Here is a 27610-nt window from a genome sequence, read left to right as displayed (position 1 = left end):
TACTCAGAGGAAACCTAATCTGAACAATGTATAATAAACTGCTGTCAGGCTGACTCCCTTGTAAACCTTTTCATGCTGGTTTTTAGCCAGATGCTAACCATCATCGCAAGATTTTCTTATTAACATGCATATCATCTTTTTGTTTTCCGGTACTTGTCTCTTTTACAGTTAATTTACAAGTCAGAACGTATCTATTTCTACATTTTATCTATAGGACTATGCACAGAGTTCATGTGCTATAGCAAGTGTTCTGGTTTATTGGTTTAAATGCTCAAGTAATTTAGGCAATAAGACTATAATTAGTGGCCCAGGGCAATTAGGAACAGTAATCGGAAATATACATAACAAGTGCTTGATCTACTTACAGAACTTTGAGACTGCTGAGTCCAGCAAAAGCTCCCTTGGGAATGTATGTCAAATCATTTCCTGCAAGACGTCTGCACAGATTTTGAGGAAAAAAAAAATAACATAAGTAAATCCATTTCTCATCATGTGGAACTCATTTGAGTAAGAGTCATCTTAATGCATAACAACTATTCAGTAAACAGACATGCCAGGCGGAACTATCTTACCATCTTGTCTTGTTATGATAAAACAAGGTAAATAAATAACAGTAATCCTTCTAAGTAAAGCAGCAAAATGAAATGTAAATGTTTTCTGTTTACTGTTTTGTAAGTCCTGTATGTGGCCTCATATATGTTTTCACGGCGTGTGCCAAGAGAGAGGTCAGCGTCACTCACCATGACCTGGCATAGCACAAGTGCCAAGCGGGCCAGCAGGGAATGTAGAAGAAATGATGTAAGCCTCCCGCAATATAAAATGCATGGTGCTTAAAACAATTAATCTGTCTGTAAAGAAAGTTGTTCTGGTATAATCGGATAAGTAGCACTTGCCATCAGATTATACATCAAGAGATTTTCCCATCATAGTAGGTTATGTCATATTGGTTATGGCAAGTTACCAATAAGGGGAGGTTCAGCCACTAGGTCTATGTGTCATGGGACACAGAAAGAAGCGGATATTGTCTTTTAGCCATTTCTCTGCGCAGCGAAGCTCTCGACCCATTAAAGTCTTGAGAACTGCAACACAGAACAGTCACGTAAATGGGGCTGAGTTGCAGTTTGTGAAGAGTGTCAGGCTATGAGTATAATAAACAGTAGGAACTGATCCACTTCACCATCAATGCTGCTCATTTTTGTTGTGAGGAGTCCAGAGTTCAAATTGCCTTTATAGGTAAGTTATTGGCCATTCCGCAATTATGGTGGAAATATTATTACTCATAGAGAAACTATTAAGCTGCAACCACAGTATTAATCTGCAGGTAAAGACATATTTGACCGATGAGGATGACAACACGATATCAGGCTGTAATGAAGAATCCTCAGGATGAAGAAGAGGAGTTGAACACGTTTTATTTCCATGAGTTGCTTTAATACTGGACTAGAGTCTTTTACAAGTGAGAAAAAAAACAATTGTTGCAATTGTTTTTTCCCTTGAAAAAGACGCTAGACCATCGGTGAAACGCATTGTGGAAATAAAAGCCGTTCAACTCATCCTGACCATTAGGATTCTTCATTACAGCAATGCCGCCTGGTATCGTGTCATGATGCTAATCGGTCAACTATCCTGGAAGAGATCATCCCAACCAAGAGGCAGCAGCAGCTTATATTTTCAGGTGTTCACAGGATTTGTGCATGCACACAACCTGCTCAGGTGAGCACCTTCCCTTTACTCTCCTTATACCCAAAAGAGTATCAACCAATGGTCTTGTGCGCTTCCCCCCCCCCCCAGTTTTCTTACCGTATTAAACATATCCAGCAGTTTCCCTAGATGTTTGGCTACAGGAAGAAACTGAAGTTACATTTTTCCTAGAGCCATAAACTTCCAGTCAAGTAGATGGACGCTGAGGCAGCGAACACTCCGATCTCACTACACGGTAAGTGAGCTGTAATCACTCCCCCTGCTCCTTGACTGACAATCTGTTTGAGCATTGGGTGATGTGTTACATTAACAGTTAGTTTCCTGTTGCTTAGGCATCTTTCACAATTCCGTCGTCTGGCGGCCATCATAATCTGTCAGCGCAACGTATCGATGGATGCGTCAAAAATAGTGTAAAACGAATCCAGTTTTTTTACGGATCCGCTAGATGGTTCCGTCGAAAAACTGGATCCATTACATCCGTCTTGTCAGTTTTTCCATCCGTTTTTCTGATGGATCCGTATTCCATACCTCCAAGTGGGAGGCTCCCAAATGTGATTGGCTACTGCAAAATAATGGAAACCTATATATTGAGTGTTTTTAACACCCCATCTTTGAGAGGGTTTAGAGCAAGGGGCGGAAATGGAAGGAGTTCTAGCAAATATTGTGACCATCTATGCATCTATCCATCAGGCAGGTTGCTGGCAGGATTCTTGCTTGTATGCTTCTTGCTGGCACATTAAAGGGAACCTGTCACCTGAATTTGGCGGGACCAGTTTTGGGTCATATGGGCGGGGTTTTCGGGTGTTTGATTCACCCTTTCCTTACCCGCTGGCTGCATGCTGGCCGCATTATTGGATTGAAGTTCATTCTCTGTCCTCCGGAGTGCACGCCAGCGCAAGGCAATATTGCCCGAAAACCCCGCCCATATGACCCAAAACTGGTCCCGCCAAATTCAGGTGACAGGTTCCCTTTAAGGAATGAAGCTACATGGCAGGTTTATATAGATTTGGGGCTGTCTGGCCAATTGGCTACTAAATACTGATTTGGAGCATGCTCAGTGTAAAAAATGGAATCCAGCACTGGATTCCGTCATGTGACGTACCACAACGGATCCTGCGTCCACAGGCTTCCATTCTAGCCAACGACGTATGCCGCAGGATCCGTCGTGGCACGTTTTTCTGATGCAGACAAAAAACGTTTAACTCAACGTTTTTTCCAGATGACGTGTCAACAAATTCCGATGGATCCAGTGCACGATGGACGAAACGTGTGGCCATGCATCGCGATCCGTCGCTAATACAAGTCTATGAGAAAAAATGCATCCTTCGGGCAAATTCACAGGATCCGTTTTTTTTCACAAAACGACGCATTATGATGGAAAATGAAAGACGGAAGTGTGAAAGAGGCCTTATATATCAACTACATATTGCTCAGCCCTCTACAGAGTCTTTAATATTATTTTCCTATCTCAAACAAACATGTGGAAGCCATTTCCATACAAGTATGTATTTTAAAGTGTTGAAAAAACCTGTGAACCCAAAATAAATCCACCAAACTACGCACAAAAAACATATAAGCTCCATCCAGATATTACTCCGTTAGTCACATTCAACATCAGCGCTACCACGCTGTTTGACATGATTTTGTTGTAAAAACCAACAAAAAGGATAAATGGAAAACACTTCACATTACATTTGTCATTTTCTTACTGTAGTGCCTGGATACAGTGAGTGTGTTGCAATCAATCCCATTGCTCCATGACTGACATCCTGCTCCTAAGCAGGATGTCAGTCACGTATCAGGGGGAGGGATTACAGCGCACTCGCTGGGTAGAGAGCATTAACTGTTCAACACCTACTTGACTGGAAGCGGACAGCTGCGGGAAGACTACAATTTCATTTCCTCCCTGCAGATGAACATCCAGTTAAACACATATGTTTAAAACAATTTTTACCTTTAGATTTTCACTGCGGATGCTAGTAAATACAGGTTTATTTGGACAAGTTTCCTTTATGTTTATAACACTACAGCCCAGTTCTGACCAGTGGAAATGAAAATCTTTTGGTCATGCTTCAAAAACATTCTTGGCTAATGGTTGGAAAGCTACAATTGTAAAGTGTATAAACGTCAGCCAAAACTTTGCATAAGTATCCATTCAACAATCACTTCTATAGTTGCAAATATTATAGCATTGTGGTAAGTGTCCTGGCACTAAAGAAGGTAAATGACAAATGTAATGTGAATGGTGGTCACAGTGAAATTCCACTTTTCCTCTTTATTTGTTTTCTCAAGAAAACCAGGTTAGACAGCATGGTAGTTCTGGTGTCGAATGTGACCAAGGGTAACATCTGCATACAGTTTGCATGCCCTGCACGTGTTTTTGTGGATTTCCTTTGGGTTTTCCAGATTTATTCCACACTTTAAAACACATACTGCTAGGTTAATTAGCTTCCTATGAAAATTGCTTTTCTTTAAGGAAGGGAAATTAGATTATGATATTAAAGGAAACTTGTCATCAGGTTTTTATACCCAAAACTAATGACATGAATGTAATGTTACTTTACTGCTGATTAAATCTATATCATTCTTTTACAAATCCGTGTTTCCATTCCTGAGAAATTCCTAGTTGAAATCTTATGCAAATGAGTAGCAAATGAAGCAGGGGGTAAGACACTGCATTTTCGGCTCTCCTGTCCTTTTTCCCTTTTCTCCACCCACTGCCTTCCCCTTGTCAGCCACTAACAAGTGGCTCTTCTTTCAGTGACCTGTTTTCCCCAAGCCAGATCTCTCACCATCGTCAGTGGTGGGACACTGCAGGAGCACTGTCATTACCTGGTGCAATGGCCAACTCTGATAAGGTCATCGGGACCTTACACCACCCCAGACAATGATGGTGCTGGTGAGAGATCTGGCAAGGGAAAGATGGTCAATGAAAGCAGAGTGACCCGTCAGCAATTGACAGCAGGCATACGCTGCAGATAATGCAGTGTCCCATTTGCATAAGATCTCAAGGACGAATCTCTAAAATGGAAGAATGGATTTCTAAAAAAAAAGGTATAGATTTAATTCAGCATTAAAGTGACATTACGTGCATGATATTAGTTTGGGATATAAAAATCTAATGTCAGGTTCCCTCTAATGATTACTCTTTCTGCAGCGCTGACACATATTATTATTAATTATATAGCACCATTGATTCTATGGTGCTGAAAGAAGTACTGTAGGTGATATTTACACAATGGGAAAGTAATGGTACATGTCAAACATCACCAAATATTCAAAACCTCTTAACCCAGATATAACAATATTCAAGGCTTGTTTTCATTCTGTAACCCTGGCCCCATGATGAAATAGTAGAAATGCTTAAAAACATTCAACCTCATCTAAGGTGTGGATGGACTTCTGTGAGTAACAAATGGGACATAGCCCTTTAAAGATTAATTATAACAATGACAAGATGATGTCATACTAAAGAAGTCCTCCATATGGTCTCCCAAGAAGCTGCTTAATATGGGTAGACGGCTATCAGTTGTGTTAGGATGGTCAATTGATAATGATGATAACAGCATGCCATCATCGGCAGAATTTCTGCTTGGAATGTTTGGTTTCTAGGTGGCCTACAGCTAGTAAAGGAACTGACCCTAGGAACATGTGAATGCAAGACTGAGTATCCTGTAAATATGAAAAGGATAGAAATCTACTATATAAGTGACCCACAGCAGTGTGCAGAAGCCATTTGTACAAACTAAATAGAAAACTACTTAACAAAATGTGCAGGATCAAGGAACATACAAATGTAGAAAAACTTTTATTGAATGTCAATTAAAAACATATATGCACATACCAACACATAAGACACAAAACAAAACGCTGGGAGAGCCAAAACAAATCTCCATAGAGTCAATCACAAAATCTAATATAAAGAACATAAAATAGGACAAGCAAACATGTAATCATAGATAGTAGTAATAAACCCATGATGAACAGTCGTGGATACCGAGACAGAGTGCACCACAAATATTAAATCCTGTAAATCCTAAAGCAAGGAAGTGAATGCAGCAAAATCAAGATGTAATGGCTCACCCATCAAGCACACCTGCCGCACATTTGGCAATAGCTTAGTCTGGGCCTCAAACAAAGCTATTGCGAAATACAGATGTAATTGCTCACCCACCAATCACACCTAACACGCATTTCAAAACATCTTAGTGTGGACCCCAGACTATGCTGTTGCAAAATGCATGTCCTGTTTGCTTTTTGGGTGAGTCACTACTTCCTACTTTTGAAGCATTTACTTCCCTACTTTGAGTTTTACAAGATTTGATATTTGCAGTGAACATCTATTGTATTTACCAGTTCAGATTGATTTTTTTCTTCTCCTGTATCACATTTTGTAACTGTCTGCTTTATCAGGGAACCTTTTTTTGGCTCATCCATCACTTTGTAGCTTATGTATTGGAATGTGTATATACTGTATGTTATGTTAAATTGACATTCAATACATTTTTTTATTTGTATGTGCCTTGGTCCTGCACATTTTGTCAATTGGTTTCTTTGAAGAGGATAGAGCAGTGCCAGCTAGCAGCCATCACAGTGGTCTGGACATGTGCACGTGAAGAGGAGTGTTGTCCCTCTGTAGAGACTGTTCAAGTTCAAGCCTCTCTGTGAAAAGTAACAGTAATCTTATGTACCTCATGTGGACTGTTATGTGGACAGTATTTATTGCTCTTATGCTGCAACTCATCAGTAAATTTGAGTTTTTTATTATATCTTGGTGTAATTTCCGGTCCTTGCTATGGCACACCACTTGTGTGGCGATTGCCACTAAACCAGTTGCCTTACTTCAGGGTTTGGCCACATTACATTTGGACTTAGGTCTCCAGGTGTTGCTTCTGTTTTCCTTAAAGGGAACCTGTCACCTCAAATTGGCGGGATATTAAAATGAGTTTTTACCAGTCAGATGGGCGGCGTATCCTCGTCATTTTTCCACCCCGTCCGTCCCTGTTTCCCGCCATATTTTAGTGAATAAGAGTATGTGTGCACCATAGTTGGCCGCGCACTATGTCCCGGAAGTATTTCGCTGTGTTCCGGGACATAGTACGCGGGCGCATGCGCAGTAATGCTTTTCGGCTTTGCCTGCAGTAGGACAAAGCATACTGCGCGTGCGCCACTGAAGACTGTATGGCGAACGCACCAACTATGGCACACACATACTCTTATTCACTAAAATATTGCGGGAAAACAGGTACAGATGGGGTGGAGAAATGACGATGATACGCTGCCCATCTGACCGGTAAAAACTCATTTTAATATCCTGCCAATTTGAGGTGACCGGTTCCCTTTAAAGAGGACCTTTCACCAAATTTTTCATATTAAAGTGAACACAGGGTATAATAGTGGCTGCAGAATGGAATAACACATTTGTTTTATTTTGCCTCTCTGTTGCAGTGATATTAGCAATCAAAGTATTTGGCACCTAATGGGTAAACATTTTCTTTTTTTTAAGTTCAAGTGGGTGTTATCAGAGAGTTTTTACTGGGTAGTGTGTTCTTCTCCTTGTATCATGTTGACCAATCATAAGCAGGCAACAAAACTCAAAGGAAAGAACATATCCCCACCATAGCTTAGAGCAGTGTTCCCCAACTCCGGTCCTCAAGAGCCACCAACAGGTCATGTTTTCAGGATTTCCTTAGTATTGCACAGGTGATTGAATGCTTGCCTGTCCAGGTGATGCAATTATCACCTGTGCAATACTAAGGAAATCTTAAAAACAAGACCTGTTGGTGGCTCTTGAGGACTGGAGTTGGGGAACACTGGCTTAGAGCATGTATCTCGGGATCTGAGATGTAATTACACAGCTCTGATTTTCTCGTATAACATCCTACATGAATCACTGAGGGAGGGGCAGGGCAGTACAGCTGAGTTTAGCTGTATCACATTACAAATCTTTCTATCAGAGTGTGCCAGTAATCACAGTTATGACTTTTGTGCTCAGGCAACTTATACTCGCTCTGCAGTGAGATCAGGGCTGTCATTATATCCAGGAAAAGAGGAGAGCTGATAAAACTTTTGGTAATGTGACACAGCTAAATTCATCTGTGCTGATGCACCCCCAGCAATGACCTTTTTTTGACAGATATTAGCCATCTATGCCTTCTAGTCTTATAGGAGGATAGACCAGGAGATCAGACCTGCATCATTACATGTAAAACACTTTAAATTCTGTTCTTTGCTAAGGCGAGGGTGTGTTCTTCTTTCCTATGAATGTTGCTGTCTGCTTAAGATTGGTCAGCATCATGGAGGGGTAAGAAGTACACACCTCCAGTAAAAACTGTTGAATATCACCCACTTGGTCTTTAAAAAAGGAAACCATTATGTGCCAAATACTATGACTGCAATGGAGAGGCAAAATATAAAAAACAAAACAAAAACAAACATTTATTCTGCTCTGCAGCTAGTATTACATTGTGTGTTCAGTTAAACATGAAAAAATTGGTGAAAAGTCCTATTTAAACTAGTGTGTTCTTTTAGCTAATCTGAACACTGCCTTTGTATCTGATTTTCTGAAGAAATTCTTGACCATAAACTCAGTAAGCATTTTGGTTTGTAGATACATTCATAATTTCAGAGAATTACGAATCAATCATTTAGTCATTTACATATTTTTTGCAGTAAAGAGAATCTACTTTTTACGCATATTTTGACTAGTTTTACGGTATGCATTGCACTGGATAATGCTCTAAGCATGCTTTTGTTAAGCGAGATAACCTCCAGTTTTAGGCCAAACCTTGTGATGACAACTTAACTCTGTTCATTTAGAGATACTTGTAACCTAATAATTGCAATGACATCAGTGAAGAAAAAAATGAAATGTGCAGCTGCAAGAGATAACTCTGGAAATTTGCCTTAACATAACTACTATAGAAAAATAGCTGGAAAACATTGTCCCATTATTTAAAAAATGTATACTGCAGTTAAGAAATCAAATCATCATACATAACCATACAGTCCAAACCAGAACGTGGAAAGACAATATAAATTTGGACAGGGGATGACCTTTTTTGGCAAATATGTGAGGTCATCAGGTGATCTTTCCACTTAAGCCAAATAAACATTTCACTGGGCTGAACGGCAAACACTTGCCACAAAGCTCCAAAAAAGATTCTAATGTAGTACTCTACTGAGAGCGTGTATGCTTATGGTATTATACAAAGATTGTCAAACAAGTTACTACAAATTGTCAACCTATAAACTGAATTCTGTTGACTTACATAAAGTGGTGCTTGATAGTTTGTAAACCCTTCAGAATTTTTCATAGTTCTGCATATTTGATTTAAATCTATATATATAATTTTTTAAATGAGAAAGATGATCCAACATCATGTCTGTGAGTGGCAAAAGTATGTGAACTTTTAAAATTATCAGATAATTTGAAGGTGAAATTAAAGCCTGGTGTTTCCAATAAATGGCATGGCAAAAAGATGTGAGGGAGAAATGTGTTTTTATCTAAAGAACAGGGACCTATCAAAGTCTGATCATCACATTACAAGTTTGTGGAAGTGTATCATGGTATGAACTATGGTGATTTCTGAGAATCTCAAAACAAAAGTAGTTGATGCTTATGGGGCTGGCAAAAGTTACAAAACCATCTCTACAGAGTTTGGAATCCATACAGAAACTGTCAGACAGTTTATGTTCAAACAGAGCAAATTGTCTCTTCAGAGAGGAAGAGGACTAGAACTCTAGTGCCACCTATTGGAAGTAGCAATCCTAAAAGTCAATGTCGATCCTTTAACGAGCCAGGTGGCACCTGAGTTCTGTTCCTCTTCCTCTCTCAAGAGACAATTTGAATATTTCCTAGAGGAGCATTGCGGCTTTAAGGCTCATCTCGGCATGCTTAACATGTCACTCTCCAAAAGGAGAAACAATACTTCTTGGATCCTATTCAAACAGAGGAAATTCAAGGCAATTATTACCCTCCCCAGGAGTGGACCCCAACAAAGGTCATACAAAGAACAAAGCATAATATTCCCTGAAGTCACAATGTAATCCAAGGTAACCTCTATGCAACCAATGGTCTCTCTCACATCAGTTAGTATTAATGTTCATGAGTTCACCATCAGGAGAACACTGAACAACAATGGTGTGCATGGCAAAATTGCAAGGAGAAAGCTACTGGTCTGCAAAATCTACATTGCTGCCCATCTGCAGCTTACGAAAGATCACCTGGACAAGCCAGAAGGCTTTTGGAACAATGTTTTATACACGGATGAGAGAAAAAAATTGCTTTATTGTTTAAATGATAAATGTTAGGTTTGGAAAAAGAAAAACATGAAAATCTCATACAATCTGTGAAACATGGCAGTGGTAGTATCATAGTTTGGGCTTGTTTTTCTGCTTCTGGACCAGCATGACTTGCGACTTGCCATCATTTATGGAACAATAAATTATGAATTACATCAGCAAATTCTAAAGGAAAATGTCAGGACATCTGTCCAGGAGCTGAATCTCAAGATAATTTGGGTCATGCAGCAAATCAATGATGCAAAGCTCACAAGCCATTCTACAAAGAATGGTTCAAGAAGAATAGTTAAAATTTTGGAATGGCCAAGTCAAAGCCCTGACCTTCATTCAATAGAAATTTTGTGGAAGGACCTGAAGAGAGCAGTTCATGGGAGAAAACCCAACAGTATCACATAACTTGAAGGTTTTTTTGTAGGGATGAATGGGATAAAATTTATTGCTGCACAAGGGGTCAATCCAGATACAGAGTTCATTTACTTTTGACACTCATAGACATGAGATATTGGATCATTTTCCTCATTTAAAAAAAAATAACAAACACTAATTCGTTTTACTCATTTGTTGTTTTTCTTTATCTACTTTAAGGACTTGCGTGAAAATCTGATGTAGTTTTTAGTTACATTTATGCAGAAATATGAAAAATTCTGTAGGGTTTATAGATATTTAAGCACCACTGTATACACCTCACGTTTTTCAGCTTTCGTCTTAATCTGGCTACTTAGGGTTCACAGTGAACAATCAGTAAGGGTGTAAAGTATAGTGGGTATGGAAAGTATTCAGACCCCTTTAAATTTTTCACTCTTTGTTTCACTGCAGCCATTTGGTAAATTCTAAAAAGTTCATTTTTTTCTCATAATTGTACACTCTGCACCCAATCTTGACTGAAAAAAAAACCCAGAAATGTAAATTTATTAAAAAAGAAAAACTGAAAGATCATATGGTCATAATTATTCAGACCCTTTGCTCATTATTGAGTAGAAGCACGTTTTGAGCTAGTACAGCCATGAAGTCTTCTTGGAAATGAAAAAGTTTTTCACACCTGGATTTTTGGATCCTCTGCCATTCTTCCTTGCAGACCCTCTCCAGTTCCGTCAGCTTGGATGGTGAAGGCCCAACTGGTGAAGGGCTGCAGTGATAGTTGACTTTGTGGAACTTTCTCACATCTCCCTACTGCATCTCTGAAGCTCAACCACAGTGATCTTGGGGTTCTTCTTTTTCTCTCTCACCAAGGCTCTTCTCCCATGATTGCTCAGTTTGACTGGACGGCCAAGTCTAGGAAGACTTTTGGTGGTCCTAAACTTCTTCCACTTAAGAAGGCCACTGTGCTCTTAGGAACCTTGAGTACTGCGGAAATTATTTTGTAACCTTAGCGCAATTCTGTCTCTGAGCTCCTTGACCAGTTCCTTTGACCTCATAATTCTCATTTGGTCTGACATTCACTGTGAGGTCTTATATAGACAGGTGTGTGCCTTTCGAAATCAAGTTCTATCATTTTAATTAAACACAGCTGGACTCCAATGAAGGATTAGAACCATCTCAAAGAGCATAACGAGGAAATAGACAGCATATAACTTAAATATAAGTGTCTGAGCAAAGGGTCTGAATACTTATGACCATTTGATATTTCAGTTTTTGTTTTTTAATAAATTTGGAAACATGTTTACATTTGTTTTATTCAAAGATGGGGTGCAGAGTGTACATTAATGAGAAAAAAATGTACTTTTTAGAATTTACCAAATGGCTGCAATGAAACAAAGAGTGAAAAATTTAAATTGGTCTGAATCCTTTTCGTACCCACTGTAGATACCTAAAACTTTATCACAATTCAATGCAATGCCCGTAAGTATATTAGCTTATTAGAACTGCAGATTTTCAGTCTACTTAGGATTTTAACCCCTTCGCTACATGCGCCGTAGTAGTACTCTGCACTCCGGGAACTGCATTTATACCAGCAGAAGTACTAGCACGGTGCCGCAATCGCCGCGGTCTCACGGTGAGCGCCATGGTGATCATGTGCGGGTGTCAGCTGTATGTGACAGCTGACACCCCGCAGCAATGCCCACAATCAGTGCTAGCACCGATCGAGGGCATTTAACCCCTCTGATGCCGCTCTCAGTAGTGACAGCGACCTAGAGGGGCATCGCGCAGGGACGGGGGCTCCCTGCGCGCTTCCATCGGAATAACATGATGTGATCGCATTATTCTCAAGGTCTCCATGGAGACCCCTGGCCCCAAGATGACCGCGGGATCCTTCAGGGTCTTGCAGTGAGGTGGCTTGTGAGAACCTGCTGAGAACAGGCTCCGGCAAGCCTCCTTCACTGCCTGTCAGATCACTGATCTGACACTGTGCTGTACAAAGTGTCAAATCAGCGATCTGATGTAATATAGTGATGCCCTATCCTGGGACAATGTTATAAAGTAAAAAAAAAAAAATTAGAATGTGTAAAAATATATTTTTTTTAAAAATCCCCAAATAAAGTAAAAAATAATTTTTTGCATTAAATCCATTTATGTTAATAAAAACCCAAAACAATAAAAGTACATATATTTGGTATCACCGCGTCCGTAATGACCCGCTCTATAAAACTGTCCCTCTAGTTAACCCCTTGAGTGAACACCATAAAAAATGCAAAAAACAATGTTTTATCATCATACCGCCAAACAAAAAGTGCAATAAAACGAGATTAAAAAGACGGATGTAAATAAAAATGGTACCGCTGAAAACGTCATCTTGTCCCACAAAAAAACAAGCCACCACACAGCTCCATGAGCAGAAAAATAAAAAAGTTATAGCTCTCAGAATAAAGTGATGCAAAAATAATTAGTTTTTCTATAAAATAGTTTTTAGTGTGTAAAAGCGCCAAAACATAGAAAAATGATACAAATGAAGTAGCGCTGTAATCGTACTGACCAGAAGAATAAAACTGCTTTATCAATTTTACCACACACAGAATGGTGGAAACACTCCCCTCCCAAAAGAAATTCAGGAATTGCTGGTTTTTGCTCATTCTGCATACCAAAAATCGGAATAAAAAGCAATCAAAACATGTCATGTGCCCAAAAATGGTACCAATAAAAACTTCAACTCGTCCCGCAAAAAACATGACCTCACATGACTCTGTGGGCCAAAATATGGTGATGCAAAAACTATTTTTTGCAATAAAAAGCGCCTTTTAGTGTGTGACAGCTGCCAAACATAAAAACCCGTAACCCCCCTCTATAAATAGTAAATTAAACCCCCCCTTTATCACCCCCTTAGTTATGGAAAAATAATAAAATAAAAAAAGGTTTTATTTCCATTATGCCATTAGGGTTAGGGTTGTGGCTAAAGTTAGGGTTAGGGTTGGGGCTAAAGTAAGGTTTCTGCATTACTCAAGGTTCCTAAGAGCACACTTGGGGGTCCAAAGTGCTCACACATCTAGATAAGGTCCTTAGGGGGTCTACTTTCTACAAGTGATGTCACTTGTGGGGGGGTTTCCACAGGGCTCTCTAAATGCAACATGGCGTCCGATCTCAATTCCAGCCAATTTTGCATTGAAAAGTCAAATGGCGCTCCTTCTCTTCTGAGCTCTACCATGCGTCCAAGCAATGGTTTACCTGCATATATGGTGGTATCAGCGCAATCAGGACAAATTGTACAACAACTTTTGGGGTCCAATTTCTCCTGTTACCCTTAGAAAAATAAAACAAATTGGATCTAAAGTAATTTTTTTGTGAAAAAAAGTTAAATGTTCATTTTGTTTTAAACATTCCAGAAATTCCTGTGAAGCACCTGAAGGGTTAATAAACTTCTTGAATGTGTTTTTGAGTACCTTGAGGGGTGCAATTTATAGAATGGTGTCACTTTTGGGCATTTTCTGTCATATAGGCCCCTCAAAGTTACTTCAAGTGTGAGTTGGTCCCTAACAAAATGGTTTTGCAAATTTTGTTGTAAAAAACAACAAACAACAAAAAAGTTTCTAAAATTGTGCTGATGTAAAAATGTGGGAAATGTTATTTATTAACTATTTTGTGTGATATGACTCTCTAATTTAAGGGCATAAAAACTAAAAGTTTGAAAATTGCGATATTTTCGAAATTTTCGCCAAATTTCCGTTTTGTTTTTGTTTTTTTACAAATAAATGCAAGTCATATCAAATTTTTTTTACCACTATCATAAAGTACAATATGTCACGAGAAAACAATGTCAGAATCACCGGGATTTATGCAAGCGTTCCAGAGTTATAACCTCATAAAGTGACAGTGGTCAGAATTGTAAAAATTGTCCCTGTCATTTAGGTGAAAGCAGGCTTCATCTGAAAGGGGTTAATTAAATGGTTTAATCAGACAGATGAGTAATGATACAATGGGTTGCAATGTTTTGTAAGAAAAAGAATTACACAGAATATCACAGATTTTAGCCTCTCTCGTTATTTTTTCTGAATATTGATGAAGATCCTGAGCAAGTCAAACATATTTACATGAAAAGATTATGAATATTTAAAGGGGGTTGTAAATTACTTGGACAACCCCTTTTGAATCCCTATTAGTGATGAGCGAATATACTAGTTACTCTAAATTTCTCGAGCATGCTCGGAGATTTAGTTTTTCTTGCCGCAGCTGAATGATTTACATCTGTTAGCCAGCATAAGTACATGTGGGGGTTGCCTGGTTGCTAGGGAATCCCCACATGTACTTATGCTGGCTAACAGATGTAAATCATTCAGCTGCGGCAAGAAAAACTAGATCTCCGAGCACTAAAAAATACTCTGAGGACCCCTGAGCGTGCTTGAGAAATCTCGAGTAACGAGTATATTCGCTCATCACTAATCCCTATGCTTCTGCTCTGTAAAATAATAACACCGATGCTGGTGCCATTCCAGCGGGTCGGCACTGGCTCTCCCAGGCCTCTCATGACATTGTTGTGTTACACAACCACTGCAATTAGCTCTGCCTTCACCATCCCCTCCTTCAGACAAATCAAGACAGCCGGAGAAAGTGAGAGAGTAGCTGATTAGTCACAGTGACACGTAATGTCATATGAGCATCAGAAGAGCCAGTGACTCACTTGATGTGAGTATAGGTGTTTTTGCTTTACTGGGGGGAACAAGGATTTGGGAGGCGTTGTACATTTAGTGCACAACCTCTTTAGTATGGAATACACCTATATACCTTGAGTTTACGATACTTTGTTCAATAAATATTTCAGAGTTCCCAACTGCCATGCGTCTGGGTTTGAACCTTGAGCCTGTGCTTTGTGGTTGGCTTCCCTATCCGCTGAGCCACAGCAGTTACACCTTTTCTCTTTGTGCTTACTATCTGTTATCCTTACATTAGTCTTTTTAAGTTAACAGGTGTTTTCACTTAATAATTTGTCTGCCCTATCAGTTTTGGGTTCGGCTATATATACTTTCTAAATGCTGGTGTTTCGTGATGGTGATATTTTCATTTGGATGTCCAGTAATACGGTTGTTGTTTATGCTAGTCAATTAAATACCAGCTAGGGGTTAACTCTCTGTTGATTATGCTTTCACCCTGTACCTATCTTCTGTTTTATTGTTTAGGAAGTAGATTTGGAGGAGGTCAAGGAGTATGAGGTGGAACGAGTTTTGGATTCCAGACGTGTCAGTTGTTGACTACAGTATCGCGTTAAATGGAAAGGTTTTGGTCCGCAGGACAATTTCAGATTTAATGCAGAATATTTGCATGTTAATCGGATAGTTAGAGTGTTCTCTCAGTGGTTGGAGATCAGTGGGTCCAGTGTCCCCTCATAGAGGGGGGGTATTGTCATGCGTCTGGGTTTCCACCCTTGAGCTTGTGCTTTGTGGTTGGCTTCTCTATCGGCTGAGCCACAGCAGGTACACCTTTTCTCTGGGTGTTTATTGTCTGTTATCCTTGCATTATTCTTTTTAGGTTAACAAGTCTTTTCATTTATTCATTTGTCTGCCATATTACCCATGAGGTACAGCTATACACTTCCCTCTGCTGGTGTTTCCTGCTTGTGATATTGTCATTTGGTTGTCCAGTAATATAGCCATTGTTTATGCCAGTAAGTGAAAGAGCAGCTAGGGTTTATCTCTCTGCTGATTTGCTTTTCACCCTGCACCTATAGTTTGCTTTTTGTTTAGGGAGTAGGCGACACACTCTCTATCAGTACATAACTTATCTTTTCATTTTGCATTTTGGGGTTTGTTTTAACTTACTCTGGGAACTTTTTCTATATCAGCACTCCTTCTCTTCTGTAGGCAATTTGCACTCTCCTTTGCCCTCCGTTTCCATAGGAGGAACGTGAAGTGCTCGACGGCCTTTCAAGCAGCATAGGTCCGAGCAGCCATCGTTCAGTCTGTTAGGCATATTCCAGCCCATGAAGGAACCACTAGGGACTGCAGGGTCATAATCTCTAGTGTGTACAGGAACTGTCTGGGTCAGTTGTAGTTTTTTAGTGTTTTATTTATTTTCCAATGCGAGCTGACAGTATGCAAAAGGCTCAACTCCTATTGGAGTGGACTTGGGAAACGTATGTAATATCTACAGTTCTATCGTAGTGAATGCTTTGACACTAAGAACAAATAAAAATAATATACCACACTTTCCACATGGGTAAAAAGAAACTAAAATTAAAATAGTGCAGACAGCATTTTCGATCTGGCAACGGTAGAGAACATATATCAATGGATCATATGGTATTCTGCCAAAGGTTTAGAACAATGTTCACATAGATTGCCAGGCCGTCCCCCAGACAGTTTAATGAATCTGAAACTTGGATCCAATTCAGTAGCTTGGACCATGTAAGGTTGTACTGTATAAAAGATATTGTATGTGGGCATAAATCACACCTATTTTAAACAGATTATGTTTTACTTGTGAGATAATATAAGTAATCAGATTGTGAATAATTTATATCACGTCTCTATTTTCTTTTCTTTTGGAGAAGAATTGCTCAACGGAGCACACAGTAAAATAAATATTTTCTACCGTGTATGTAATGATGGTACATACTAAAAAAATTCCATTAATAGGACAAGTCTCTATCTTTTCTGCAAAAAATTGACTACTACATAAAGTTATTAAATACAGAGGTTATTGAAAATCTTAATAATCTTGGCTTTGATGGAATTTTCCAAATATGGAAATGTATCACCTATCATATTGGTCACCCCCATGGGGAGCGGACAGTGATATAATGGGGTAACCAAGCCACTTTTTGTCCTCATTGCTTGATCGAAGTGAGGATTTTGAACGGAGTTATAGTTGAACATATGCCCTGCCACTCTGCCATCTAATGTCTAGGAGACTGATGTAGGGGAAAGTGCAATACACTTTATGTAGTAAAAACAGAATGTTTCTTTGTAATAAAAACAGTGCCAAATATCATACATTTTAATAGTACTGATACAATGTAATACAATGTAAACAATCAAAGTTGTGTTGCTGCTGGTGCATTTATGCCACACATGATTAACTGGACTGGATACAATTGTCTCTGCTGCAAAGATCTTGACAATGATGAAAGGAGGGATACATATTATAGAGCCCTTGATTCTGATTAAGTATTATTTACAAGAAACAAACAATAACTTCCAGTAGATTATCTCAGACAGTGAAGCACACAGAGGTTTTCATTCACTGATTGAGGTAGACTCTTTGTTGGATGCTTATTAAGATGTACTGTTATGTATGTATTCTATCTTAAAAAGAACCGATTCTGGGAGAGAATATGGCACCTCACATGGGCACCATACAATGTGTTAGCAAAACGTATTACACATGATTTTGTCTTGCAGCACCTATTAAATGGCAACTTTTTTCAGATCTTTTTCTAGCTGAGCTTGAAAGCGACACTAAGCATCTGCTGTCGGGCCTGATGTGTACTGTACAAGCTGCTAGAGACAGCTGCCTGTATGGCTACTTCAGGGATTTCACTATTTCACATAGTTAATCACTTTCCCAAACCTCACTTCATCACTTTTACTGGTTGTTTGATTTCAAATGGTTTAGATTGAAGACCATTAGGATGAAAAGGAGAAAATCCTTTATGCCACATGGACTGACTGTGAAATTCCAGTGGTTTTGACACTGGGTAAAAGTCCAAATTTGGATCTACACCAAGCATATTGTTTTCTTCAACCTAAAATGACCCTAGCTAATAGGGGGAAAGCCTGGATGAAACAGCTGCTCGATTTACTGTACAGTACAGTGACACAGAGCCGTTTTGAAGTGGCAATCAGTTACGGTAATAATTCTTTGCACTACAATACCTGGCGCTGCACGAGTGCTTGAGAATAATACTATAAAACTTAGGCTTGTCTTACCTTTTAGGTCTATTTGCTTTTAGGAAGACTGACTGTAATTACTATTAAATTAACAATAAAGCATTTCTCTATGTGTACAACATCTTTGTGGCCACTGACTTACACTATTTTAATCATTCACTGTTACTTGGACAGGTAACTTATAGATCAATCTTGCTATGCTTTTTTCTCTTGAGCTACGGTGCTTTAGAAAATGAAATACCACATTTAATTCAGAACAGTCTTAATACATGTATTCCACATGATACTGGTCAACTACTAAGCCTGGCCATACACAGAATTTAGATTTTGGCAGAGGACATGAAAGAAGCCACTTGTCTAAGGCCGGTTTCACACGTCAGTGGCTCCGGTACGTGAGGTGACAGTTTCCTCACGTACCGGAGACACTGACACACGTAGACCCATAAAAATCAATGCATCTGTGCAGATGTCATTGATTTTTTGCGGACCGTGTCTCCGTGTGCCAAACACGGAGACATGTCAGTGTTCGTGGGAGCGCACGTATTACACGGACCCAATAGAGTCAATGGGTCCGTGTAAAACACGGACCTCACACGGACGTTCTCCGTCTGGGGTCCGTGTGCGTGCAGGAGACAGCGCTACAGTAAGCGCTGTCCCCCCCACATGGTGCTGAAGCCGCGATTCATATGTTCCCTGTAGCAGCGTTTGCTGCAGAGAAAATATGAATAATAGTGTTTAAAATAAAGATCTATGTGTCCGCCGCCCCCCCACTCCCTGTGCGCCCCCCGCTGTCCTGAAAATACTCACCCGCTCCCACGTTGGCTGTCACTCCTTCCTCTCTGCCCCACGCCTCCTACTGTATGCGGTCACGTGGGGCCGCTCATTTACAATCATGAATAGTCGGCTCCGCCCCTATGGGAGGTGGAGCCACATATTCATGACTGTAAATGATCGGCCCCACGTGACCGCATAAACTAGAAGCCGCGGCCAGACCAGGAAGCAGCGAGGGAGGCGGGTAAGTATTTTCTGAACAGCGGGGGGGCGCACAGGGGGTGGGAGGGCGGCGGACACATAGATCTTTATTTTAAACACTGTTATTCATATTTTCTCTGCAGCAAACGCTGCTGCAGGGAACATATGAATCGCGGCTTCAGCACGATGCAGGGTACCACACGCGTGGGTACCACACGCTCCGTGTGGTACCCACTCGCCATACGGGCGGCACACGTGTGCCGCACGTATGACCTACGTGAGTTCCCAGGCACACGGACACGGATAACTCCGGTACCGATTTATTCCGGTACTGGAATTATCTGGACGTGTGGGACAGCCCTAAGAAAGGATCGAGCTTGTTGACATGCAACATACTGATCCTTGCTTACCTTATTAAACCTGCCCATCTGAAATGTAAGCCTTATCTACAGCTTAAAGGGGCTGTCCACTTTCAGAAAACATTCTGCTATGAGCTGCTAAGAGAATGTGTCTAAATGTGGTATAATGAGGCTACGTTCACACGATCAGGATTTACATCCTTTTTTTTTCCTGCCCGTTTTTGGAAAACGGCAGCTAAATTCCGCAGTGAATTTGAGCTGCGTTTTCTGATCCTTTTTCTTCAGCGTTTTCCACTGCGGGTTTCCAATAGCAGTTTCCTATTGGAGCTGCTGGAAAACCGGTGCGGAATCCGCTGAAAGAATTGACATGCTACTTCTTTTTTCCGCTGGAAAATCCGCGCGGATTTTCCAGCGGAAAAACGGATCGTTAGCACAGCGGTTTTGGTTTTCCATTGGGTTACATTGTACTGTAACCAACATGGAAAACTGATCCGGATCCGCAGCTGAAAATCCGCTACGGATCCGGATCAAAATCCGGATCGTGTGAACGTAGCCTCAAGCTTCATCATTCATTCATACTGTCGGCACTGTAGAACCTTAGACATTCAGAGGTTAGTGCAACATTTTCATCAATGAAGTTTTTTTTTCAAGCACTTACCGTAAGTCTTCACCTTTTTAGAAAGCTTTTTGCTATATTTTGCACATACAAAGCAGTAGCTCAATGATTAGCTGCAGCACTGGGAACTTGCGGTCAGTGCTGCAGACAAACAACAAAGACCAGTTTATGGTGGAAAGCCAGTGCTGGACTTAGGAATGGGGAGTGAATAACACAAAATTTCTTTATTTTTTATTATTACTGCATCTTAGAGTAATTTTCTGAAAGTACATGAAGAAAATATTCCATTAACATCTGCATGTCTGTAGCACTTTGTCCCTGTACTCCATAGTGAAGTTTAATTATATCAGAACCAGACACATGCTCCTAGACACATATTCTGCCAGACGACTTACACCATCCATGTCACACACATAATGTCAAGGTGATATATTTTTATTGAGCTAAACCAATTGAAGCCATAGTTTTTTCCGTAGAACAGTCAGGTAATTCCAATATAACAAGGACAGGTCATAAAATAAAACCACATACATATTAACCCTTAATGACCAGGGTATCCTTGGCCTTTATAATCGAGCACACTTTACAGATTTTTAGTACGTGCTGGTTTGGCAGCTATATACTCTTTTATTTGTAAGGCAATGTCTTGCATTTTTCACGACATATATGATTCCTTTAGTTTTATTTTTTTTTACTTTAGTTGTGACTTGCCTCAAAGGAATTGTTTATCCATGAATGCAATTTTTGTTTATTTTATTATAAAAGGATCCAAAACGCTGCGATGATTAAAGACGACATGTTGGCTCTAGTGACATGTCTGCTTTAGTAAAAACTTAAATTCCTCATGAAATAGCATCTCTGGAGCATCTTTTCTTACAGAATACATGGAATAACAGTCTTAAAGGGAACCTGTCACCAGAAACAAAAACCTATTACCTTGAAGATATGAGGTTAATCTGCAGGTTAAAAGCGCTACTAACTGTAAGGCTGGGGTCACACTTGCGATTGCAATGCGAGAAACACGCCCGAGTCTCTCGCCTCATAGAAATACATGCAGCCACACTCTCCGGTCCCGAGTGCCGGTGGCAGTGCCGGGTATTAATGCAAGACTCGTGGGAGTTTCTCACATTGCACTCGTAAATGTGACCCCAGCCTAACTAAGCATTACAAAGCCAGTATCAGTATGGGCCGGGCTCACAGCCACCACTCTGTATACTCAGGGTAGTGACTGAACCCACGCTAGTGCCGCCCCCGTGACTGACACCGGAACGCTGCAGGGGGAATAAAGTTCATTTTCTCCTGACAGCATTCAGCAGGGCAGGTTAATAAAGCTATCTGGAGGTTAACAGTGTTTATCTGGTGACAGGTTGCCTTTAACTTAAAGTGTAGTAAAGTAGGATTTACTCAACTTATAGTTCTATTAATATGTATGCTGCATCTTTGACTGCCTGTGTGCCAGCTAGGAACTGGCCTAGAAATTCACTGTAATTTCAACCACGTTTTGGTACAATTTGAAAAATTACAAGGCAAGCAGAAAAAAAAAAGAAAAAAGTCCACTGCAAAACTCTGCTACATGTCAATGTCAGAAGACTAGGGTTCATTGATAGTAATTCTCTTATGGATTTTAATGTACAGTACACTCCAGCAGTTTTATTTAATAAAGAATATGTGTTATTAACCCCTTAGTGACCACAATACACTACTGACATATACATATACTGACCTGTGTTATAAGACACTAGCATCCCCGACGGGTGACAATCCTGTAGCTGTCGGATGCACACTGTAGCTGACAACTTGCTGCATCATCCACGATCAATGTTGGTACCAACTCCTTACATGCTGCTGTCAATAATGACTACAGCATATAAATGGTTAACAGAGTATGGGGGCTTCTGCTTTAACCCCATTGGCACCCTGAGATCTTGATTGTGTGGTTCCGATATTTGCCATGGCAATTCATGGCCAAATAATGGCCGTAAAGTCTTCCCGCTATAGCGGCCTGTTCAGAAGTTATCAACATTTTGATTGTAAAAATACATTTCTTCATTCCTTTTATGCCAGTATGCATTAATTCCTGAACAGCACCTGAAGGGTTAATAAACTACCTGAAAGCAATTTTGAATAGGTTGAGGGGTGCTTTTGGGAGTTTCCAATATATAGGAGCCCCAAAGTCACCAAAACTGAACAGGTCTCTAAAAAAATAAGTTTTGTAAATTTCCTTGAAACAATGAAAAATTGCTGCTACATTAGTAAACCTTCTAAAATGCTAACAAAATAAAACAACATTTTACAAACGGTGCTGATGTAAAGCAGACATGATGGAAATGTTACTTATTAATGTTTATGTGTGCTATGACTATCTGGATTAAAGAGATAACCATTTAAAGTTTGAAAATTGCTAATTTTGTAACATTTTTGTAAGATTTCTGATATTTTTATAAATAAATACAGAAAATATCGATATAAATTTACCATTATCATAAAGTACAATGAGTCCCCAAAAAAAACAATCTCAAAATCACTGGGATTTGTTGAAGTGTTCCAGAGTTATTACCACATAAAGAGAAACTGGTCAGGTTTAAAAAATTTTGCCCGGTCACTATATAGATACTAGACGTTTCCAGCCAGCTAACGCTCGGCACGCTCATTGCTATCTAATTAACGCTACTGGTGATTAAACTAAAGTAAATGATGACAACATTCAATAGCGCTTACACAGGTGGCAAATTAACTTAAAATGAAGTTAATAACAATAGTGTGGTGATGTGTTGGGGGCGGGATTATGTGTGGTAATGGGGTAAGGGGGCGGGATTATGTGTGGTAATGGGGTAAGGGGGCGGGATTATCTGTAGTAATGGGGTGGGGGGGTGGGATTATGTGTGGTAATGTGGTGGGGGGTGGGATTATGTGTGGTAATGTGGTGGGGGGCGGGATTATGTGTGGTAATGTGGTGGGGGGCGGGATTATGTGTGGTAATGTGGTGGGGGCAGGAGTATCTGTGATAATGTGGTGGGGGGCGGGATTATGTGTGGTAATGTGGTGGGGGGCAGGATTATCTGTAGTAATGTGGTGGGGGGCGGGATTATGTGTGGTAATGTGGTGGGGGGGGCGGGATTATGTGTGGTAATGTGGTTGGGGCAGGATTATCTGTAGTAATGTGGTGGGGGGCGGGATTATGTGTGGTAATGTGGTGGGGGGCGAGATTATGTGTGGTAATGTGGTTGGGGGCGGGATTATCTTTGGTAATGTGGTGGGGGGCAGGATTATGTGTAGTAATGTGGTGGGGGGCGGGATTATGTGTGGTGATGTGGTGGAGGGCGGGATTGTGTGTGGTAATGTGGTGGGGGGGCAGGATTATGTGTGGTAATGTGGTAGGGGGCGGGATTATGTGTGGTAATGTGGTGGGGGCAGGAGTATCTGTGATAATGTGGTGGGGGCGGGATTATGTGTGGTAATGTGGTGGGGGGCAGGATTATCTGTAGTAATGTGGTGGGGGGGTGGGATTATGTGTGGTAATGTGGTGGGGGCGGGATTATTTGTGGTAATGTGGTGGGGGGCAGGATTATGTGTGGTGATGTGGTGGGGGGCGGGATTATGTGTGTTAATGTGGTGGGGGGGCAGGATTATGTGTGGTAACGTGGTGGGGGGCGGGATTATGTGTGGTAATGTGGTGGGGGCGGGATTATCTGTAGCAATGTGGTGGAGGGGCGGAATTATGTGTGGTAATGTGGTGGGGGGGCGGGATTATGTGTGGTAATGTGGTGGGGGCAGGATTATCTGTAGTAATGTGGTGGGGGGCGGGATTATGTGTGGTAATGTGGTGGGGGGTGAGATTATGTGTGGTAATGTGGTGGGGGGCGGGATTATCTGTGGTAATGTGGTGGGGGGCAGGATTATGTGTAGTAATGTGGTGGGGGGCGGGATTATGTGTGGTGATGTGGTGGAGGGCGGGATTGTGTGTGGTAATGTGGTGGGGGGGCAGGATTATGTGTGGTAATGTGGTGGGGGGGCGGGATTGTGTGTGGTAATGTGGTGGGGGCAGAAGGATCTGTGATAATGTGGTGGGGGCGGGATTATGTGTGGTAATGTGGTGGGGGGCAGGATTATCTGTAGTAATGTGGTGGGGGGGCAGGATTATGTGTGGTAATGTGGTGGGCGCGGGATTATTTGTGGTAATGTGGTGGGGGGCAGGATTATGTGTGGTGATGTGGTGGGGGGCGGGATTATCTGTGGTAATGTGGTGGGGGGCGGGATTATCTGCAGCAATGTGGTGGAGGGGCGGAATTATGTGTGGTAATGTGGTGGGGGTTGGGATTATGTGTGGTAATGTGGTGGGGGGAGGGATTATGTGTAGCAATGTGGTGGGGGGCGGGATTATCTGTGGTAATGTGGTGGGGGGCGGGATTATGTGTAGTAATGTGGTGGGGGGTGGGATTATGTGTGGTAATGTGGTGGGGGGCGGGATTATGTGTGGTGATGGGGTAGGGGGCGGGATTATGTTTGGTGATGTGTTGGGGGGCGGGATTTTGTGGTGATGTGTTGGGGGGGCGGGATTATGTGTGGTGATGTGTTGAAGGGGCGGGATTATGTGTAGTGATGTGGAGGGGGGGCGGGATTTGTGGGGGGTGGGATTGTGTGTGGTGATGTGGTACGGATTGTGTGTGGTGATGTGGTGGGGGGCAGAGCTACTGTGCAGAGGGCGGGATTAGTGAGTAATCACGATGCCTCTTACATATAGATGTCAGAAAAGCTGACATTTTCTTTTTAAAGAAGGATTCCATTATTTTTTTATTTACTAAACCTGTGTAATTATGTGTGTCATGTACATGTACCTACTGATTGCTGTCTTCCCTGTTTTCAGCACCATTCCTATCCTCTTTTCACTGACTTTTCAAAATTGCAGTCACATTTGGCGCTGGAAGCCAGGGAAGACGGTGATCGGTTTTACAATATGCAGCACACATATTTATACATGTTTAGCAAAAAAAATAAAAATCCTTCTTTAACCCCTTTCTGACCTCGGATGGGATAGTACGTCCGAGGTCAGAAGCCCCGCTTTGATGCGGGCTCCGGCGGTGAGCCCGCATCAAAGCTGGGACATGTCAGCTGTTTTGAACAGCTGACATGTGCCCGCAATAGCGGAGGGTGAAATCGCGATTCAACCGCCACTATTAACTAGATAAATGCCGCTGTCAAACGCAGACAGCGGCATTCAACCGGCGCTTCCGGCCGGGCGGCCGGAAATGAGCGCATCGCCGACCCCCGTCACATGATCGGGGGTCAGCGATGCTTCTGCATTGTAACCATAGAGGTCCTTGAGACCTCTATGGTTACTGATCGCCGGTAGCTGTGAGCTCCACCCTGTGGTCGGCGCTCATAGCACAGCTGCATTTCTGCTGCATAGCAGCGATCTTATGATAAAAAAAATTAAAAAAATATAAAAGTTTAAATCACCCCCCTTTCGCCCCAATCAAAATAAATCAATTAAAAAAAATCAAACCTACACATATTTGGTATCGCTGCATTCAGAATTGCCAGATCTATCAATAAAAAAAAGCATTAACTTGATCGCTAAACGGCGTAGTGAGAAAAACATTTGAAACGCCAGAATTACGTTTTTTTGGTCGCCGTGACATTGCATTAAAATGCAATAACGGGCGATCAAAAGAACGTATCTGCACCGAAATGGTATAATTAAAAATGCCAGCTCTGCATGCAAAAAATAAGCCCTCAACAGACCCCGGATCATGAAAAATGGAGATGCTACGAGTATCGGAAAATGGTGCAATTTTTTTTTTTTTTTTTAGCAAAGTTTGGAAATTTTTTTCACCACTTAGATAAAAAATAACCTTGTCATGTTAGGTGTCTATGAACTCGTACTGACCTGGAGAATCATAATGGCAGGTCAGTTTTAGCATTTAGTGAACCTAGCAAAAAAGCCAAACAAAAAACAAGTGTGGGACTGCACTTTTTTTGCAATTTCACCGCACTTGGAATTTTTTTCCCGTTTTCTAGTACACGACATAGTAAAACCAATGATGTCGTTCAAAAGTACAACTCGTCCCGCAAAAATAAGCCCTCACATGGCCAAATTGACGGAAAAATAAAAAAGTTATGGCTCTGGGAAGGAGGGGAGCAAAAAACGAACACGGAAAAATGGAAAATCCCAAGGTCATGAAGGGGTTAAAGCCCCAATAGTTCTATATAATGATCAAAGCATACTTTTCCTAAGGGCTCGCTCAGACTGGCGTACAAGGCCGAGTGCTATCTGATGCTTATTGGATTGCAATCGGTCCAATGCTATACTATGGGGCAGTGCAGATTTGTGACATGAGAAAATAATCACAACTTGCTACGAGTTGATTAGATGATCAGATCACACGCACCCATACAAGTCTATGAGTGAGTGTGAAACATCGAGCAGCACTCAAAAGTCATCCGAGAGTGGTCCGATCTACGTGCACAGAAACAATGGAGAAAACAGAGAAATTAAGTTCTCCATCTTCTCGGCACCTGTGCTGCGATTCTCTCATGAGCAGGGTTTCATTGGCAGATGGGCAGCATGGTGGCTCAGTGGTTAGCACTGGAGTCCTGGGTTCAAATCCCACCAAGGACAACATCTGCATGGAGATTGTATGTCCTCCCCATGTTTGCGTGGGTTTCCTCCCACATTCCAAAGACATACTGATTGATGAATTTAGATTGTGAGCCCCATCGGGGACAGAGATGATAATGTGTGCAAAACTGTAAAGCGCAGAGGAATATCTTAGTGCTATATAAAAATAAAGATTATAATTATTATTAGATACCTCCAAATGCCCTGCACATTACAGCAAGTATTTGTTGGGTACCTCAGATTTTATCTTAATAAATCTCTCTATTAGGCCGGCGTCACACTCGGCATAAGACAATACGGTCCGTAATACGGCCGAAATACGGTGAAATGTTCCCAAAATAGTGATCCGTAGTCAGGGTGTGTCAGCGTATTTTGCGCATGGCATCCTCCGTATGTAATCCGTATGGCATCCGTACTGCGAGATTTTCGCGCAGGCTTGCAAAACCGACATCTAATGGATTTATGTGCTCAAATGTTCGGACAAGATACATACCTTCTGGTGAACCGTCTCGTCCCACGAAGTAATCCATCTGAAGGGGTTAACTAATATTACAGGCAGGAGCCCTGCTAAATGCAGCTGTGCTCCTTGCCTGTAATCCCCGGCGAATGAATGAAATGTAGGTCAATGACCTACATTTCCTTCAGTCGCGGTGATGCGCCCCCTGGTGGATGTCCTCATATGACCTGGAGCGTGGGAAAAAGTTCCCAGGCTGCAGTTCATGAGCAGCTCAATGTAAGTACAGATCCTGCTTTCCTTTCAGCACCCGGGGATTACAGGCACCAGCGA

At 41.3% G+C, this 27610-nt stretch overlaps 1 protein-coding gene across 1 annotated transcript in view; it reads right to left on the bottom strand.

The window, feature by feature from the left end:
* Positions 1-27610, bottom strand: part of LGR5 (leucine rich repeat containing G protein-coupled receptor 5) — a 299962-nt gene that overhangs the window by 82648 nt on the left and 189704 nt on the right. The window contains exon 3 of the mRNA XM_077265282.1: positions 366-437. Coding sequence (XP_077121397.1) covers positions 366-437 — 72 coding nt within the window. The remainder of the gene's footprint in view (positions 1-365; positions 438-27610) is intronic.

This window comes from Ranitomeya variabilis, chromosome 5 (assembly GCF_051348905.1).
Source record: "Ranitomeya variabilis isolate aRanVar5 chromosome 5, aRanVar5.hap1, whole genome shotgun sequence".
In the NCBI taxonomy this organism is placed as follows: domain Eukaryota; kingdom Metazoa; phylum Chordata; class Amphibia; order Anura; family Dendrobatidae; genus Ranitomeya; species Ranitomeya variabilis.
The sequence above is the reverse complement of the archived record's forward strand: the minus strand, read 5'-3'. Positions and strand labels throughout refer to the sequence as shown.